Source organism: Struthio camelus, chromosome 3, assembly GCF_040807025.1.
Source record: "Struthio camelus isolate bStrCam1 chromosome 3, bStrCam1.hap1, whole genome shotgun sequence".
NCBI lineage: Eukaryota > Metazoa > Chordata > Aves > Struthioniformes > Struthionidae > Struthio > Struthio camelus.
Genome location: NC_090944.1, coordinates 107,876,278 through 107,892,049, shown reverse-complemented (window position 1 = coordinate 107,892,049; position 15,772 = coordinate 107,876,278). Strand labels below are relative to the sequence as shown.

Here is a 15,772-nt window from a genome sequence, read left to right as displayed (position 1 = left end):
CACTGGTGAAAAACAGGCCCCCCCCTCCCCCCCTCCCCCCCGAGAAACACACGGCAGCAAAACGGAGGCAGACCTCTCCCTCCCCCGGCCCCCAGCACTAGCGCCTTGTCAGGCGGCAGCGGTGTCTCCCTGAAGGTATGGCCGGGTTTGGGAGATTTCTCTGCAGTCTACAAATAAACAAATCCCAGGGAGTGTTTTGCATTCGATGGTTAATCACGCTCGGCTGGGTGTTTATATTTTTCCTCACTGTAAAGGCATTCTTGGTCCGCCTCCCAAACAGCTTGTTTTGTCTGCGAGATTTAATCTTGAGTGGCAGGACCAGGCGCAAAGACAAACCTCAAAACAATTCTTATTTTTCTGTAACAAGATGTCAGGATGTAAAAAGCTCACTTTCCTGAAAACAGGCCCCTCAGGTTAGCGTGCGTGCGTGGGGATTCGTGCTACGATTTGCTTTCCAGCCTGCCCTGACGCCGGGTCACACGCAGCGCTCCGCTTCGCTCCGGTTTAACTCTTTCCTCTTTGTGAACTGCTCTTCAAAGAGACCTCCTAAGAAAACCACCGCCATTCAAGGCCCATTGGACCAGCATGCAGCCCCATGCCCTCACTGCAAAAAGAAGCTTGTTCGTAGAGAGAGCGCACTGGCTCGAGGTGCCCCGCTTCCTTTCAAATCCAGGCGCCGCTTTCTTCAAGGCAACTTCAGGGTACCTTTCATAAAGTTAAAAACGAAGGGATGATACAATATGGCTGCAGTGCTTCAAGTACGGAAGCCACTCTGCTCAGGATCAGCTTAGGCAGTTCTTTACAGCACTGCACTGCGCAGGCATCAGCCTCATTTTACAGCAGTCCCTGCTAAGGATACAAACAAGTGACTGCAAAAGTCCTGAATTTCTATCTTTGTACTTGTAAAGACCTGAAAACAAGTTTTGAAACCTCACCAGTTTTGTTCTTCATTTTGTTTGCTTTTTCATCTGCCATTGCCTCTGAATTATCTTTAAAGGTAGACTAAGAGCAGGTTGTGGTAAGAACTTCATCACAGTTTCTAAAAAAATAATAAAATCAAAGAAATGTTGGCAGAAAGGGATGTCTGCATGTCATTTAGTCCAACCTTCTGCTTGAAGCAGGACTATCACCAGCACTAGATCAGGTCAGCCGTAGCTTTGTCTACTCACGACTCTCAAATCTCCACGGATGGAGACTCCACTGCCTCTTGGGGGACCTGTTCTGTGGTGGACACGTGCTCTCTCCTGGACTTGATATCCTGGAGATTTTTGCCTGTGATGGTGTTGCTTTTGGAGGAAGCATTTTTGACAAGAGAGTTTTGTATAAGCATAGTCCAGCAGAGCCTGAAGGAAGAAGTCATGAAACTTCCTGCAAATTCATCTTTAACAGCTTTTTGCAGCTCCCCTAAACCTCTGTATGTAATGCTAGGCATACAGGTATACTACTGTTATTTTTGTCCTGTGTATGCTTTAAAAATGATAGAAGTTGTTCTTAGCAAGGATCAGGTCTGCACAAATAATACTTTCAGTTGTGCTGACAACCTCCATAGTGTTGTGCTGATAACCTCCATAGTGTTGTCAGAAATTTTCAGAGCTGCCTTCAAGCATATGACCTGCTTCTGGTACCTACTTCATGGTGCCTCTGAAGTGGAGAAGGTAAATAACACTTCATACCTCATATGGTACAGTTAAGAGTACTTTCTTCCAGAGTATATCACAGTGATGAACACTTTGCTGAATTTTAAAAGGAGCCAAATAACCACATGGCCCATTTCTAAAACATAGTCATAAAAATTACTACAATGCTGACTTTAACAAAATCGCCATTACAAACACAGACAAAACGCTCCTGTAGTCCTTATAGAGAAGCATTAGCTAGTAAGGGGCTACATTACCGACACTATGTTGGAATCTCACTGCCTTATAAAGCAGCAGCGACAGCAAGTCAGATCTGATCGAGCAATGCCTTGCTAGGTAAAGCCTTTCCTTCCAACTGTTGTTTGGAGCCTTTCTTTGAAAATCCTCTTCCTCATGAGCAAGGACTTACCCCGCTTTGCAGGGAGCAATCCCCGTCAGTGCTGCATACCCATCCCCTGGAAGTTAGGAAAGCAGGATCAAGTTGTGAGGGTTTTTTGTCTAACCTGCCCATAATTAGCCTCAAGCAATGGCTGAGTCACTCCGAAAAGTCAAAGGTGCTATTAGAACCAGACACGCCACGGCCCAGCTTAAAATTATACAATCCACCACCATGCAGAAGCTGCTCCATTAAGCTATCTGACCCCATTAGACAGGAGCTGTTCTTTCTTCTTGCTTGCAAGTGCTGTTGGTGCTCTGAAGATAAGTCCAGCTCCCAGAGCACAAACTCATTCACCCAAACTCACCTCTTTCTTGCTGAAACCAGAAAATGCCATTCTGTTTCCTCGTTCATCAGCGGGTTCCCTGAGCTCAGACCTACAGTCTTGAAGTAAAAAGAGATGCCGATACATAGCATCTACTGGATGCAAAGGACACGTCAGTGCAAAATGCAGCATACTACGTATGGTATCTTTTTCATCCAAATGCAATGATAATATAACTCCTAAAATCAGGAACTGAAGAAATGCAACAAACAAACTATTTCTGTAATGTAGATTTTTATGTTGAAAATTTGCTTCCCCTTCTCATAGTGATGATAGAGAAGCTCAGAATTACCTCATTGTTAATATGACACTGGCTCTTCTACATGCACCTACGGCTGGAGATGTGAGGAAAAAGTTTTCTGCAGTGTTTGCTCTCTGGTAGAATTAAGGGAGCTGAAGTCAAAGTAGGCTCGGCTGGCCAAAACACAAGAAATCATCATTAGCTGGCAGGACTGTACTTGAGTTGCAGCTGGATTTTACAGCTGCCTTTCCCTATCAAGACATAAGAGGAAATGCCCTACTTCAGCAGCAGCGGTGTGCAATTCCCCTCTGGCACAGCTTCTCTGTTGGGCGCAAAAACGAATCCAGCCCCAGTCTACTAGTAACCAAACCATGTTGCCTTCTGCATTCAGTACCTCACAAACAGGGAGTCAGTGGGGCTTTGGTCAGGTTGCTGGTAGACGAAGCTACGTATACGAACCGAACGATCCCAAGTCATTTCACTTAGCCACTTGTTTGCAGGCTGAGGATAAGGAGAAAGGTCAGAGTTTCTGTCACTCTTCAGTGTCATCCTGCCAGAACAAGTTCAGGTGAGAGAGGGGCGTGATGCTGCGCTGCTGCTGACTGTGCAGGTCAGAGAAAAAACATCTGGTGTCCAACCTCCAGAGCTGCCACTCTGACACCAGCGTTAAATTCTCTTCCAAAAATACAAATAACTTCAACGTCTTTTATTTTTAAGCGAGTTTAAAAAAAAAAACTTCTAGCTGTAAGGGACAGTGGAATAAAAGCAACAAGATGTCAAATTATAATCAGCTTGAATCATTTTGAATAAACACTGAGGAAATAAAATGTACCCTATTTGCTGGCAGGCTTGATAGCTTACGGAGTACTCGCTCCACCCAAATCAAAGGCTTGAAATGGAGTAGCAGCAGAACAGAGAACCCTGATAGCATAAGATTTGCTTTTCAGAGGTACCGTGTTGCCATCCTCAGGGACAGAAAAAGCATCATTAGGGTTTAAATAGAGTTTGATAAAAACATGGAGCACCCCAAGGATCAATTCTCACCACAGGCAGCTGCAGCACGAGGCATTAATTCCTCGGCCTCTCGGGTGGCAAGAGAAATCCAGGGAGCTGTAGGCACAAATAACATTAGACTTCTAGTGTGTATTTTCCTTTTCGTGCCTACAATTACATGCTTGCTTTACTTCCTGTTGTTTAATATTGTATTTATTCTTTATTGCTGCAAGAAAAACCTCCTGTACTTTTTTTAATTTGCACTGGGGACACATTTGAAGGCCCATATTGTAGACTCAGCAAGTGGCAGGGCAGCGGCCAAACCTTGCTTCCTTTGTTGATTTCTTGATGATTTAAGACCTATTTTCAGCAGCTGATCCCAGTTTTCCCCCTGCCTTTTTGCTTGGTAACTACCACTTTAACAAAATGGTGTTTGTGCAGTGCCTTGGAACCAAGAACTGAGCTTTTAAACATAGACAGTGAATGCAATAGGAAAAGCAGCACTAAAATCACATACACGGTATGAATTTTTCAAGGCCACATGTTTAGAAATATTACTCTGCAAGAACTTAAGAGTTTTAACACCTAGTAGACCGCTAGTCTTTTATTTCATATATAGCTAAAATACTTGCACATTTCTGATAGTTGCCCATGTGTTGTTTACCTCTCTCTAGTGCAAAGTTTGAAATTATTCTCTGAATCTACAGAATTTAGTAAAAATAATTATAAAAAACTGTTCTGTTGATGTATATGGTTCAGACTTTTACTGGCTTTGCCCATAAGGACAAAACCTATTGTCTCAATGTACAAACAGGAAGAGATACAACCTGATCAATGGTTTATTTAGGTGCAGGCTTTCTTCAGAAAAGGAGGATACACTCTCCCCCTTTTGATGCTAAGATGAAAATGAAACGAAGGTTTGGCGCAAGGAGATGTATATAATGGCGTTGGCATGATCATCCGCTCTGTTCTGCATAACAATGGAGCATTTCCTCACAATTATTCTGTTGTGGAGGATATAATATTGAGCTTAATAAATAAGACCAGTTTCTACAGTAGGAATGATTTCTTTTACAGCAAATCATTCTATATTTAATGCAGGCCCATAGGACACTAGCAGGCACTTGAATAACTACTGTTTGCCTTGTTAAAACATGAACCTCAGCCTGGCTAAAAATAGCATTAACTAGCAGGGATAAAGCCAAATTGCCTCAGAACATTACAGACACCTGAAAATAAAAACTCTAAAGGAGATGAATTATGGGATTTTCAGTAACATTTAAGAAGTACTAAACAGTGCTACCTTTAGATTTAATGAGCGTTACAATACATCAATTACTGAGACATTAGTAATTTAAGGGAAGAGTGTTCACTGGTAGCCTGCTTGGTCACAGATTTTGTTTGCTTCATTGGTAAAGCACAGCACCCTGTAATTAACAGTCATGGTCAGAAGCTGTGTCTAAAGCTTATTAGCTTCTTGCAGCATGCCTTAATCAGCCAGCTGGAAGGGTGAGAGATTCACCTTCTCTCCTGATACAGGACTCCGCATACTGCTGCCCTTTCATGCTCAAATATTGTTCCTGCTCACACTTGGTCTTACAAGTGTATTTGCAATCCGTAAGAGCGCGCCTCACACACTAGCACAGGTTTCTACCGCCTGCTGCTTCTCCCGTTGTGTTAAGGCTACTGACGTAGAAGACGAGAAAGGAAAAACAAAGCAGCAGGCCGTACCGCTTGGGCAGTTTTTGATCCCTACGCAACCCCCAGCCTTACGTTAGGGGACACGTAAAGGAGGAGACTGAAGGGACTTATTCCATTCTTTCCTACTTTAGAAGTCTCCTTGAGTAAAATCACCTGAGGTAAGACTTAAGGTACTGCACTTCATTGCTAAATCTGGTTTCCTGACTGATTCACTGAAGATGCTGAGTGCAGTAAGTAGAGGAGAGCAAGGAAATACACAAAAAGGCACGCCTAGTAAGGCTTTAACAATGCGTAGCAGATGCGTGCTAATTTCAGCAATGATTTTTTTCTCAGAAACGGAGTCAAATCTACTCCATAAATGAATGGGAGGATGCTTAAAGACACAGAAATGCTGAAAATGTTCTTGATTCAGCAGATGAAACACGCTGATCAACAAAGCAATGACCAGCACAACAGACAGATCAATGAAGGCCAAACAACACAGAATATTGTTAATTTTTATTTATTCTTCCAGATGTTTATCCAGGCTTTGCAGCAAGTTCACAAAAATTCTAGCTTTGAATCTAAATTATTTGGTATTACTTTTAGCACAGTGGATTGTGTACACAGATGAATAAATCAGCTCAGCTGTAAGTTTGAGCTCTAAGGACCTTTGGAAAATTGTGCATTAATGGGGTCTAGTGAATAAAGATTTACTGCATTCCTTCAGTTAAAATTCTGACAGAGTAAACTTAAGCTTTCAGATATGTTCCTAACATTGCTACTTTTCTCATATGTTTTGTGATTCTCATAAACCACAGAAACTAGCCTAGGTTTGATTGTTCGTTTTAATTGCATATATCACATAGCAGGAAAGAAAGAGCTGAAAGTCTCATTCCCATCAAACTGGCCAAAATGGATATTACCATACAACAAGAGATACTAGAATTAACTCCAGTTTATTAGATTACAACTCTTGTGGCTAACGTAACTTGCTACAATAAATATTTGATTTGATATAAAATTATTCAAACCAACTCTCTTTTGTTTTAGTATCTATACGTAATCTTCTTTTAGAAGAGAAGAATTCACTCATAGCCACGTCTTTCCTCCTAATATCCCATTTGTACTGCTGAAATCCAGAATACATTCTCCTGAGAACTGTCAGGAAGGGTTCTGTAAAATACTGGGTGGGTCAAAGAGTGCAGGGGGGCTTTGAAATAACAAAAATGTTCGTTTTGTTTAAGAAAAAATGCCTTTTTCCTAACCTGAAAATTGATAGGCTTGCAGACTTTATCCCAAACACAAGCAATATAATTTCTCAACTTTTCTACCTAAACTTTTGCCGAATAGTGCTAGTGGCACGAAAGAGACGAACACCTGGTCAGGTAAGATCATACTGAAACCACCAGTTTGTTTTTACATATGCTAGTGAAAAGTTGGTGAAACACCAGTTAACTTAACATAAGCAATGGCTGGTTTGGGCTTTTTATATCCTCAAAGTCTTTTCTCACAAAGCTTCTGAAACACTTACACCTTAACAATAAAGCAGTCCTTTGTCCAAAATTCTTCAGACTTAGTTGAAGGACACATTTTTGGTTAGGAATGTGAATTGTGAAGACTGGACTTCCTTTTTAAACGTTTCACAATTGCTAGCCTTTGAGAGCATCATGGTAATTACTGAAAAGTTAAAAAAAAATTATTGGTGACACTTGTATCAAGGGCAATCAAGTACATAAAACTAATACTGTGTTCATGGGGTGGTGACTACAATGCTGAATCAAACACTGCTATAAAAAGTAAGGCTCCAGGGATCTACAGACGAAACTTGTTGAGATTTTTTTTCCTTTTGAAGATTAACTAGAGATTGTTTCTATAAGATTTTGAATATTATGAAAACAAATGTTTTTCATTAGCCCTCCTCCTCCCCCCTCCTCAGTCACAAGAGTTAGCTTATTCTTCAGTGTGTGTGTCTGGCTTTGATTTTTACCTGAAGAAACGCAGATTTGAGAGTGTCGCAGTATATTCAACGATGTCTGTTTTTAGTCATTTAAGGTTGTCGAGTTACAGCTTTACTATTCACATAAAACCAAACCCCTCCACGTCTGCTGTAAGTCTTGATTCGCATACAAAAGCCCAACACAATGCCTCCAGAGAGAGAAGGCAGCCTCAGACCTCTGGAGATGTTTACTGCTCTCATATAAAGTAGCCAGAGTCACAGGAGGATGGCTCAGAGGACAGAACATGACCCCTTTTCAGCAGATTTGAAATAAGGCCTCTAATTTTGATTGCAGCCTAATTTCCAGTCAAGAACTTCACTACAAGATACAAGCTCGAATTTTGTGTATAAGATAGCTAAAAATATCTGTAGTTTCTAGGGTCAAATTATTTGCGGAATTTTTAATTATTAAGCTTCAATGCACAAAATCTATCTCTATTCCTTAGGTGGATATTTCACTGAAAAGCACCAATTTTAGTAAAAATCCCGAGTGTTGGAAAGGCTAGGGGGAATACTGCCAATCAGTTATTTTGATGTGATTCCATTGCATAAGCAGATAGTGGTGATATAGTGAATAACTTCAAATTAAATGTTTTTTCAGTGCCGCTGTATCAACTGCATACAGTTCATTTAGTTCCTTACATTTAGCAGAAGTAGGGTACATTTTCCATATGCCATTTATAAACAACATACACAGTTAATTTTATTCCTTACTGGAAAGTACCCTGGTCTATTTACAAATTAATTTGGGAAGTGACACCATGAGAGTTTGCCGTGTCTGGTGCGCCTGACACACAGCATGAAAGGAAGGATGAATAGGCAGGATCTTGCATTTGGCATTTCAGAATTAGGGGAGGTAATGTTTCCAGTTATATACACTTAAAATAATTTCTGAGAAGACATGCTGAACTTAAGCATTAAGCTAAATACATCTATAGCCCTGTATTATTCTATCAGTTGTTTTCCACAACATCATTCATTTTTTTGTGAAAAGTTTGCTCCTCAGTAGTATTTATCTTACTTGGAAAAATTATAGGTCTAGCAAAGAGATTTATTTTGTTATACTAATTTATATAACTACTTCCTTGTGCAGTGGTACTAAAGCAGTAGAACTTTTTCATAACAGAAAGGAAAATTCTTTAGAAAAATACTGAAAGTATACAAGTGGAAATAAAAACAAAGCATAAAACCAAAGCATTTAATACAGGATGACCTTACAACTGAGAAAAAAACTCCAAACCCTGCCATATTACTATCAGACCAACCTGAAAGGCACTGAGAATTGAACTGCACAACTCATATCCATACCTGTGAGAGTAACAACCATAATCAGATGCAATCATCCAAGGCAGAATATGGCACTATGTAGTCCATTAGGCATTTCTGGTACATACGGCAGTCTTATATGTTCTTAGGTTACACTGGAAATGTTAACTAAATATACAAAGGTTCAAAACAGACAAAATATTTTTGTGGAACAATCCAATCAACACCATCTGAAGACAAGCAGTTCTGAAACAAGGCATAACACATAGCACATTTTTGGCACAGGAAAATGCTATCACATCTAAACAGACACTTTTAAAATTAATCCAGTAGATGCATAAAGGAGTAGTGGTGACAGAGGCGATGGGATAAGGGTGACTATCAAATACTCGGTTTTGAGCTTACTAGCTGAGGTCTGTGTTTCCCAAATCTGACAAAAACTGAAGCAATTTAACCCATTTCTGAGGCAAGAAAGCACCTGTTGAGACGATCCAACCCACGTCCAGGAATTCGTGGGGGCTGACACGTGTAGACTGAAGAATCTATCCGGTATCGCCTCAGCGCCCAAGGTTGTCTAAAGCTTTCCATTAGCAAATGCTGCCTCCTGGAACTGAGGGACAAATGTTTTGAAATACGCCCTAGTGAAAAAAGAAAGTCCATGGTTAGGAAAGAATAAACTTAGAACATGGTGTGTGCATGCATGTAGCCAAAATTTTAACAAAGAGATGCATAAAGTTGTTGCGTTCAGCCCATTGTAAGCGCTCATAAATGGGCTTTTCTTCTGAGTTTTTAATATGCAGGTCCAAATACTTCAGTTTTCTAGACCAGCTAGCACTACTTCCACTGGTGTTCTCACCATAAAGAGCATGCCACATTGCTTAATGTGGTCAACATCAGTAACTTGACACCGTCAGAGGAATGGCCTGAAACACCTTCCAAATTTTATCCAATGCACAGCTGCAGAGATAAAACAGTATTATATATGTATGGCATAAAGATCTAAAGACAGGTAAGCCAGTGGAGCAGAAAAATCGTCAGGGAAATTCAGAATACTTGCAGGAGATGAGCTCTTATCTATCTCCTCAGAGAAACCTTGACGTAATACAGAACCACTGTTGATGGCAGGCATTTACATAAGATGTAGCTAATTCTCTGTAGAGAATAAATACTAACACTTTGGATCAACTTGAATTTCTTTTATTAGACTCTGAAATTCAGAATATTATTCTATAAGCTAAGAGGAACTTTGTGTATTTTGGATCTTAGTCTATCTCCCTAGCAAATCACAGAGTGACTCCTAAGTCCATAAAATGAGTTGATTCTAAGCATCCAAGGTTGAGTTTGAACTGTACCTTTGAGTTCACTGCACTGCGATATGCAGCTGTGTATTAAACAGATCTTACGTGTTTCTAGTGATATCATTTATTTGCACGGTATATTAGAAGTTGCTTCAGAATTTTGTCCTGTGTTATTTTTGCCTACTCCTTTCAGTACACTGAACTTCAACTTTCAGTATCTCTACTTTTCTTTTTCCCTACTAAAATCACTGATCTTTATAAATTTCTATGCAAGGAGAATACCCCCTCCCCCCCAACCCAACCATGCCAGAAAAATTAAAGCAAGAATAGTTGCAGTTATGCTCATTATGTTACCAGTCTCTCTGCTGGTATACCTCCTCACGCAAACATATGCTGATGATCATCACAATCAATCAAGATATGTATTGCATAATTTGGGTGGAAGTTCTGGCAATCACTGAACATCAATTATACCTTCTCACACCAAAAAATGTTGTAAAAGCACAAAAGAGAAATTTCCCCGCCTCTTTGTGATGTTATGCCTAATTAATTAAAAGATTGCTACAATCAGCTTTTGTGCAAAAGCTGTAAAGACACATGAGATGCTGTCCAAAGGTTAAAAGAGGAATATAAAGTAAGAGCATTTCTGGACTGGGGAACTGAGCCTAGAAATGGAAAAGAAATGAGAGACAACCAGTACACATTTCCTAGCACACACAGATTCTGATGTGTATTTATAGAACACATTTAGATTTATTGAATCAAAATTCAAAAGCTAGCCCTCGTAAATTATGCCCATAAAAGTGATTGTTCATACTGGCACATGTTGCATATGTAAACCAGCTAAGAAGGTATATTTATCATCTGACTCTCACAAGCGAATAAAATTTTTGTATTTGTGTTTTTATAGCATATATTTGAAATTGCGGCCTGTTATAGTATGTCCCAGTCAGCTCTACATCATTCTGTTACTTCATGGAATATCCCTTGCATATTGTCAACCACAGCATCTACCACCCTTTTATTTCTCCCTGCATTAACCATCCCAAAATTTAATTAAATTTCCTCTGCTTGCTTCCTTCCTCTTTGATAGCTTCTCTGTAGACTCGCCTTTCTTGTCTGTGCTCTTCTTCACTTGATAAATTTTACTTAGAACTTCCCCTTATATTTTCCTAAATTGGTAACAGTCTTAATTATTAAATTCAATACAAGCAGAAGTACATTTCTGCATTTGGTTTATATTCTGAAACATCTCTTTCATAGCATTTCTGCGCTTTGTATGAATATCACATTTACTGTGTTACATTTCAATCATGTTTCTGTTAGGTAAACTCCAAAAACGAATGCTTGTGACAACACACACACATACACTCCTACACCATCTTTATCCACATCAGTTGCCATTCTTTTCACTGATTCCTTTAGTGCAGCTTGTATCTTTTGCTGCAATACTAAACCAAACTCTTCCTTACAGTCTGATCAAATGTACTATTTCAAAGAGGATCTTATTTCACTGGTAGTTCAAATGAACCTCTTGTAGATGTTCCATATGCTACAAAAATTATTTTAGTACTTCATAATTTGTAAATATCTTTTTTTTTCTTTCTGTACTATAAAGTACACACTTGTGTTTCTCCTTATCACTTGTGGTCTTGTCCAGAATGAGGTAAGTATAATACCAAATATTTACCCAGAATATGTTTCTCTACTTCGCCTACTACCCCACATTTCCAAGTATTTGCGATTAAAGAAATTATGGATCATCACACTCTTAGCTGTCGCTGAAAGCAATCCCCCCCCCCCCCAAAAAAAAAAACAAAAAGAAACACAACAACAACAGAAAATACTTCAAAGAGACTGAAAGCAGAATATACTTGGTAGAACTGTATTAGCATATTTAATAGATTGAAAAGGAAAGATAGGGAAGTAGGATAAGGTAAGTTAAACTGCTTTGATATTAATGAACACCACATATAGGGAGGGAACGGCCAATGTTAGAAATTTTACAAAAGTACAAGATTTATTTTGAACCTCTGTATTAAGGAGTAGGTCAGGCAGGAAAGAGTTTATTAGATCCCGTCAGGACTTTTAATCATATGCTTTTTCAATGGAAAATTATATTTTTGCAAAGATGCATATATTTTTATGGAAACGCTACTGAGTTCGTAATAGGAAAAGAAGGAAAAGATGACGTGCTTTGGTTTGGGTTGACCTGCATAGAGATATTTTGGTTTGTGGAACTAAGCCTAAATAGTCAATCAATTTGACCTGTTTATCTGCAGCCCAGCATCTCAAAGACGCCAGACAAGGCATCACATGAGTCAAAAACCAAAAGCATAACAGCAGAAGTAGTCTAGTCAAAGAACCCATGGCAAGAATGATGGGGTAAATCATTAAAAATTCTGCTTCCAGGAGGCATTATGCTACTGTTAGCAGATGCATTACAGTGTCAAATTACATTTTTTTCACATTTTCCAAGCAAAATTTTTTCAAATTTTGTTTTCATCTGAAGTTTGGGTAAACCATATGTCAAAATATTTGAATTTCCTATGAAATGGAAATTCTGACTTTTCTCTCAACTACTGAGATCATTAGTAAGGAGGAGTAGAAAAAGCTATTACTGGCTGACAGCAGACAAGTTTCATCTATCTACCAGTTGACATCTAGGTTAAAGTATACATTGTTCCACGATAGGATAAACAGGACTATGAAATGGATGCACTATTTTACAATTGATTATATAAAATAACTTTTAGAAAAGTAAGGAAATTTTCTAAAGGACAAAAGTTTTCTACAGAATAGATGGCATGGGCCTCTTTCACATGGAGTACTATCCTTTTTACAAAGGTTAAGTTTTAAAATGATAGAAGCACATCTCTAGCATCCTGCGCATATACAGATAAGCAACTCTGAATGTTAAAGTTTTACAAAAATTTGTAAAACAAACTTTTGAAAAAGATTAATTTCTCACGTCCCATACACATGACCTTATCCACGTGAATTTATATGTCAAAAGAACTTTGACCTGTGCTCTGTCACCGGACATAATGTAAAAATCTCTCAACTTGTTGTTTCAGACGCTTTGCTACGTGATACCCTCATATATCTCAGAAGTGTTTTGAAATTATTATTTTTACATCCACTAGGTTAGTTTTTCAGCTCTAGTCAACGGTTATTAAAAATAAATCAGTAATTTGGGTACTGGTTGAATCACGCTGAAGATGCAGAAAGCAGACTTTGCTGCTTGATCTAGTTTCTCTAGGCTGTATCACACTGGAGAGAGCAGTTTTTGATCAATGTTTTTTCTCCTTTCTGGGAAAAACTGAGTTCCTTCCTTCTCCTGCTTTACTCTAGCCTGTTCTCAGTGGGTCTGTGTCACAGTGACCTTACACAAAGCTAAGAACAGCTCCATAAAATGCTCCTTCAAGTACAGAGAAACTGGTTTGTACAAAGTCCACAGATATTCTTCATGCAAGCGTTGAGTACAATGGCTCTGCGTCCCTCTCATAATGGTTTAGATCTTAGCTTAAACTCAGTGTAAAGACTTGCTTTCTTCTCAGCTTAGAGTGGGTGCCAATCTTCATACAGGCACATGTCTAACTCTTTGTTAAGTGTTTTACTGTAAGAATCTATTGTTTTTTTTCTATTTGATTTTGTTCCCTCAAATGGTCATTTTCCAAGTTCAAGGTAGTAAGCTATAGGGTTTCTATGGAAATTTTTATTTAGCACTCCAAAAAACAACACATTTCTCTCTAGTTAACCACTATATGTACTCGATATGGTACATTGAATTTCAGCTGCTACGCTCAAGGACATCTGCTGAGAGTAAAGCACTTACCTTTCCTTCACCTTATTATCCAGTGGAAAGTCTTGCTATTGCAAATGGTAAGTATTAAAAGAAGGTAGAAATAGATCATTCTTTGTTTACATGTTTTCTAGTGGTATAAAACACTGACTGTGGTACAAGGTCTCAAGAAGCCTATGTATATTGATACATGTCTAAATCCAAGGTGTGGGCTTAGGGTGCTTAAAACATACTTGACTCAGAATTCACATGCTTTTATGAAATTTCAATCTAAATGTCATGTTGTTCAGTATAATTCAGTACTGGATTTTTTACATTTAGTTGGCAGAAAATCTACATTGACCATCCGATAATACCTGTTGGTCTTTAGATTCCAATACTGAAAATCCCTTCCAAAGATTTTAAGCTATGCACCTGTGATCTCTATCGAACAGCACTTTGCTTATTTATTGTGAAAGCATTCTACCATTGCAATGCATTTATCTTCTCTTGCTATTGTCTTTGTTTGACTGGCGTTAGAGCTAACTATTCAATGGTATCCTTGTTACTGCCTGTTGTGTAACAGTGTTAAAAGAGCTGCATAGGTGTTTCTATTTCTCTTAAAACCTTGATGTGGGAAATTCCGAGCAGAACATCAGGATTCAAACTCTCTGGGGAAAAAGTTGTATAAAATGCCATACCAATCTGATTTCTGTTTTTTTCTGTCTGGGACAAGGAAATTTATCATAGGGTGATGAATCATCTTCCTAAGTCATTCATAAAACTGACTTCCCTTAACCTCCTCTTTTCAAGAGTGCGTTGGTGCCAAGTTTTCCAGCACTCTCATCTCAAAGTCATCCTCGTTAGTCCTATCTGCAGTAGTTCCAAGTGCCTTTTCCATCAAGAGATAATTTGAGGAAAAGGAAGGTGATGAAATAATCCTGAGGACCAATACTAAGCACAGATTTAGCTGCAAAGCAACATGCCCACGACTAGCACAGTGTATTCTATCTGTGCACATTCTTCACTGGCAATTGAAAGCCCTTGAGCAAAAAATCTTGATCTTTCCAAAGACCTACAGGCTGTCATTACCTTCTCCTACCTTATCAAACATTTGTATTGTGTTCCTTCTCACATCAAATCACAGCCTCAATTTATTGCACTTGGGATTTTTTTCTACTATTCATTTTGAGAGCAAATTCTATTCTTAAATATGATCCATCGTTTCAAAATTTTAACTCACCCTTGTTTGAATGTTTCATTATCTACTGTGACTAGGGTTTAGCATCAAATTCTGAAAGTATTAGACTCTGTTTCCAGCACATCCTTAATGTATTCAAAATTATATTAGCTAGTACATGTAATAAATACATCCCTTCTCTCCTAGTCTTAGCAAGGCCTACAAGGCCTACCATGAAATAGTGGGGTTCTTTTCCTTAATCTTTTCAAGCTAATATATCCGACTAGGGCAAGTACTCCTACAGTGATGGGGATCTCACAGTTCTACGTAACATGTTCCAGTCTTCTGTAGTAGGGTCTGTAGCTAAGACACCCTTCTCCTCAGTAATCCTCCATTGTTTGAATTGTCCAGTACGATTAACAGCGAATATATGTTAGAATATTCCACAATTGCAGTTAATTGCTTGGGGAAGAGGGTGAGGAATGAATCATACCCCCTTCAGCTGTACAGAATACAGCTCAGAATCTCAGGCATTTACCCCAACTACTGTCCATTTCTTTTTGAGGATTTGTGTCGCTCTAATTTGCATCAGTTTGCATCTCTTCTTTCTCTCCTTCTGCACCATAATGGAACTGCTGCAAGACATCTACAAGTTTCTTCTAATCCACAGAATCCTGACAGAAAAAAATCCAGGCCAAAGATGACTGATTGTTCATAAATTAGTTAGAATAGTGGTGTTCTACTCTCTTCCAATTTCATTAGGTGAAAACAGGAACTAAGAAGGGCGTAGGTCAGAGTAAAGGACAGCCTGAGGCTTCTTGATGTCTTTGACCTATTCCTCTCAGACTAGTATTATTATGCTGACACTTTGCAAAAAAATCTTGTTATATAAATTATTTCAAAAGCATGGCCGTATTAGAATTATAAAAGAGC

General features: G+C 38.9%; 1 protein-coding gene across 12 annotated transcripts in view; it reads right to left on the bottom strand.

The window, feature by feature from the left end:
- Positions 1-5,819: 5,819 nt before the first annotated feature.
- Positions 5,820-15,772, bottom strand: part of BABAM2 (BRISC and BRCA1 A complex member 2) — a 177,892-nt gene continuing 167,939 nt past the window's right edge. For all 12 annotated transcript variants that reach the window (XM_068939585.1, XM_068939581.1, XM_068939576.1 and 9 more), the window contains one exon: positions 5,820-9,215. In XM_068939585.1, coding sequence (XP_068795686.1) covers positions 9,152-9,215 — 64 coding nt within the window. In that variant the 3' untranslated portion in view covers positions 5,820-9,151. The remainder of the gene's footprint in view (positions 9,216-15,772) is intronic.